Source organism: Pygoscelis adeliae, unplaced genomic scaffold (genome assembly GCF_000699105.1).
Source record: "Pygoscelis adeliae isolate BGI_AS28 unplaced genomic scaffold, ASM69910v1 Scaffold372, whole genome shotgun sequence".
Taxonomy (NCBI): domain Eukaryota; kingdom Metazoa; phylum Chordata; class Aves; order Sphenisciformes; family Spheniscidae; genus Pygoscelis; species Pygoscelis adeliae.
This window is the reverse complement of record NW_008824357.1, coordinates 2,128,185-2,132,887: the sequence shown is the minus strand read 5'-3', so window position 1 is coordinate 2,132,887 and position 4,703 is coordinate 2,128,185. Positions and strand designations below refer to the sequence as shown.

The 4,703-nt window shown below is 57.2% G+C and overlaps 1 protein-coding gene across 1 annotated transcript in view; it reads left to right on the top strand.

Moving 5' to 3' along the window:
• The window catches only part of RHOBTB2 (Rho-related BTB domain containing 2), a 4,208-nt gene extending 3,196 nt beyond the window's left edge, over positions 1 to 1,012 (top strand). Inside the window, 4 exon segments of the mRNA XM_009319555.1 lie at positions 14 to 164; positions 284 to 372; positions 593 to 698; positions 774 to 1,012. Of these exon segments, the coding sequence (XP_009317830.1) occupies positions 14 to 164; positions 284 to 372; positions 593 to 698; positions 774 to 1,012 (585 nt within the window).
• The last annotated feature ends 3,691 nt before the right edge of the window (positions 1,013 to 4,703 follow it).

Sequence of the window (4,703 nt, the reverse complement as noted above, 5' to 3'; positions counted from 1 at the left end):
GTGTGTCTCGCAGGTGGCACTTCCTTACACCAGCAAGAGCTGCATGCGGGCGGTGCTGGAGTACCTCTACACCGGGCAGTTCAGCTCCAGCCCCGACCTCGATGACATGAAGCTCATCATCCTTGCCAACCGCCTCTGCCTGCCGCACCTGGTGGCTCTCACCGGTGAGTCAGGGTGGCTGCAAGCGGGACAGTGTCCCGCCCATCCCCGACCTCGGTGGCAGCCCAGTGCTCCCGCTGTCACCCCGTCCTAACCGCCCTGTAACCCCCTGTGTCCCCCACAGAGCAGTACACCGTCACCGGCCTGATGGAGGCGGCGCAGATGATGGTGGACATCGATGGGGACGTGCTCGTGTTCCTGGAGCTGGCTCAGGTAGGACACGGTGGGACAGGACCCGTGCCGGCAGGGCTGGGGCGAGGTGCTGGGTGGTGCCTTGCAGAGGGGTCTGGCAGCTCCGGGGGGGTGATGCTGTCCTGGCAGAGAGGGCAACCGGGTCTGGTCTTGGATGTCTGTGGAGGAATAGGGGTAATTCCTCCTGCTTCCCTGGTGGTCCGTGCCGTGGTGGCTCTGACGTGGGCTCCATCTCTTCCAGTTTCACTGCGCCTACCAGCTCGCCGACTGGTGCCTCCATCACATCTGCACCAACTACAACAACGTCTGCCGCAAGTTCCCCCGGGACATGAAGGCCATGTCAGGAGGTGAGTGGGGGCCGGGGTGGGATGACGGGGGTCCTGGTGGCCCTGGCACTGCCCTCCCTGCCCTTCTCCCTGCAGAGAACCAGGAGTACTTCGAGAAGCACCGCTGGCCACCAGTGTGGTACCTGAAGGAGGAGGATCACTACCAGCGGGCGAAGAAGGAGCGGGAGAAGGAAGACTACCTCCACCTCAAACGGCAGCCCAAGAGGCGATGGCTCTTCTGGAACGCCTCCTCCTCCCCTTCCTCCTCTCCTTCATCGTCGGCAGCCACAGCCTCCTCTTCTTCCTCCTCCTCCTCCTCCTCAGCTGTGGTTTGAAAGCCCATCCTTGCCCTGGCTCCAGCATCCCTGGGAGGAAACGGGGAGGAGGAGGAGGAGGAGGAGGAGAGGGGCGGAATGCCCTGCCCCAGTGCCAGGCGTGGAGCAGACGCCTCCGGCCGAAGCCCTAGAGGAGACGGCGGTAGCAGGGGCCCATCCCTGCAGAGGGGCTCGGGGCGGGGCGCCAGCCCCCAGCGCTCCTGGAGCCCTGCTCTCCCCGCGCCGCGGCTGCCAGCGCGCTGCAGGACTGGCAGAGACCGAGCAGCAGGAGAAACTCATGTTTACAGGAGCACGAGGGCTGTGTTGTGGTTTTGTTTGGGTTTGGTTTTTTTTTTCTTTTTTTAACATCAGCAGCATGAGGAAGAAGAAGAAACCCATCCCCCTTCCACTTTAATTTGTAACCAGAAGCTGCAGGATATGATTTGTCTGTCTGATGGCATCTTGCCGCCCTGGGCAGCCGGAGCCGCTGGGGGGGGGTCCTGCCGCCCCCTTCGACTTGCAGCAGGGTCAGGCACGGTGCAGGGGGTCCCGGTCCCCAAATACCTCTAGGCACTGCAGCATCCCTCCTTCTACTCACAAGTGGGGTCTGTCGTAATTCGGGGAGCGGGAGGGGACAGGAGCCCTCTCCTCCCTGCCTCTTAACTTTTCATTTTTGTTTAAAAAGAAAGCTTAAAGCAAAAAAGCCAAAAACCAACCCCAAACCCACCCCCCTCAACCTGCCACACCAGAAACCAACCCCAGGCCCTTGGCTTGGGATTTTAGCCTGGAAGGTTCCATTGTAATAAATGGTATTTTAAAAGCCCAGTGTGGTCCCTGTGTGTTTGGGAGGAAGCGGCTGGACACGGGGCATCCTTGTGCCCTGCTTGGGGTGACACCAGCACCCCCCCACCAGCGCTCCCGGGATGGACAGGGACAGCAGAGAAGCGTTGCAGGATCCAGCCATCGAAAAACCTTGTGCAACGAGAGGTGGCTTTACCGTTGGGCTAACTTTGCACGTCCCACCTGTGTCCTTGCAGGTGCACAAACACAGCGGGTACCGGCAGGAGAAGGCAGCATGGCCTCAGGGCTTTGCGAGACTGCCAGGCAGGGCAGGTGAGCAGGAGGGACCCAAACCTCCCCTCGCCCTCCCCAGCCGGGAAGGGGAAAGCTCCTTTGAGAACATCCCCAGCAGAGGCTGCTGCTGGAGCGAGTGCGTAGGGATGCTCCCGGCAGGGATGCTCCCGGCGGTGTCCCCTCCCGCTCCGCATTGCTCCTCTTCCCGGCTGGCTTCGGTAGAGCACCTTGGAGTCACTCGTTTCGCATGCTCATCCTCAGCCACGGATGCAGGAGCAAGGTTGCAGCTCCAGCGAGCTTACACTCGGTGTTCTCACACTTTGCAGCACCGGCGAGCAGGTAGGACGACAAGTTTCTTTCCCTTTTGAATCTGGGCGCTCACCGCTGCTTCCGAGTCCTGTTCACTTTTCCCAGGCCAGGACCCGAGCCCCTGTGTCCCGGCACTAAATCCTGCACGTGCCTGGCTCTGCAGGAGCTCCTCGCCCAGGTTTGCATGCTCGGGAGGCCCACGGGGGCTGCCCGGGACAGGACCTCAGGCATGAAGCCTCCTGGCAGGTCACCAAAAGCTCCTGCTTTTAGCGCTTGCCCCAGACCTGCGTTATCGATAAAGCCAACTGCAGTGCGAAGGCTGGCGGGCAGCTCAAGGGGGCTTCCTGGGGTGAGCGGAGCCCCTTTCTCACCAAGCACTGCATGGATTTGCAACACAGCTATTGCAACACACAGAGCCCTGGCTCGGTACAGCCAGAGCGGGGAGTACCACGGCCTCCCCCGGCAGCAGCAGTTTCGTCACGGGGGTCAGCAGCATCACTTGGCCCTGGGGTCCCAGCCCCTGCACGCTCAAGGGACTGAGGCGTCCTACTTTTGCAGGTGACTAAAGAGCACAGGACTCATGGTGTAGGTGTAAAGGCAGAGCCCAGGTTTGCTGCTGAGGACTTTCCCTGGCGAAAGCATCGCTGGTGGGGACCATTCCCGGCAGGATGCCGGTGTGGCAGAGCACTAACGCCATGGGCTGGGTCCTCAGTGCCACGCAGAGCAACTGCTGAGCATCTGGTCCAGCTCCTTCAGTGCCCACTGAAACCTAGAACAAAACCATGTCCAGTGGTATGGCAGGGCAAGGCGGGGAAAAAAAAAAAAGAAAGATGAGAAATCAGGAGGATTTTTTAAAAGTTTATTCTTCCTTCATAAAGAGAAATGTAAAAACCTGGAAATAGCAAACTGGCTGGGCCAGAGCTCTGTATAAAAACAGTCATGCATAGTAAAAAACAATACTATTTTTATATTAGCTTTTAAGTTAATATATGTACACGTTTACAATTACTAAATAAATACATAAATATAAACTTTCTGCTTGCATTGTGTTGGTGAGGAGAGGGCAGAAGGGACAGCAGCGGGAGGGACCGGCGCTTCGCAGCACAGGGCAGCCCTGGCTGCGGAGAGGGGCTGGCGATGCTCCTCGCGCTCTCCCACCGTGCTGGGGAAGGTCCTGGTGGGCTGGGCTGTACCGGGGTGGCAGCACATGTAGCCAGCTCAAGTAACGCAGGATTTTTCCAGCCAGGTTGTCCCTGAGCTATGTGTGAGAGCCAGAGCAAGGGGCAAAGTGTTCGAGGAGCAACCCATCCAGCTGGAGGATGGATGGCGGGTACCCACAGTCACGCTCGGACCTCAGTGCATTCACCTTTCCATGCTGGCTGGAGACAGACAGGGACAGCAACGCCATCCCACGGCCAAGGGAATAGGAACTAACTGACTTGACCAAGGTCATGGAGAAGGAGGTTTCCGGCACACCGATAGTTTGCTGCCCACGTTCCCCGTCCTGCTCCAAGGAGGAGCTCACTCGCTCCCTGCACTGACCGTTTTTTTAGGCAACCCCAGTGATCACAGAGCAAGTAAATCATTCCCACCCTGCCCTCAAAAGTCCAGTTTCAAACTGATTCCTAATAGCAAGCAGAACTACTAACAGCTAAAACACAATTCAGTTGGCAGCTTTGAGAAACTAACCCAAGAACCCAGTTAATCCTTGCCCACCAAGCATACAGTATTAAGCTTGCTGGCCAGCTTAGAGATGTTCTACAAGCAGAAGCCATTGCATGATGCCAGGAACCCCCCCAAAAAAGCATGATCCCGTTAAAAACCACAGGGATGCCCTGCAAAGGCCCTTCTCTGCACTGATCCTGAAGACATCCGTATAGTACCAAGTGCTTCCAAGAGAGACAGCCCCAGAGGCAGCTTGCAATGGTTTTAGGCTCTTTGCATTGACCCAGTGAAATCAAGACACCAGCTTGGATTTCATAAGGAAGCACCGACATCGAGCCTGTAGCTTCAGCAGAGTTGACCACAAGGCTTGTACTTCATGAGAGGTTCAACTCCACTAGGTTCAGCTGAACTGTACAATGGCTTCAGAAAAGAAAAGTTACAGGAGAGCTATAAAAAGATAAAACTCAAGTTTCTTGACAAGTTTCTAAAACAAGTGTTCTTGGAGGTATTTATGATTTCAGCTTGAAGTGGGGAGATGCAGGGCCTGCCCTGCTCCTCAGCTCACTTCATATTGGAAAGATCCCTGCTGGACCAGCTTGGAGGAGATGTCCTCTGCAATCCCTCCGAGATTGATCTGGTGCAGGGTCTCCAGCAGTGTGTTCAC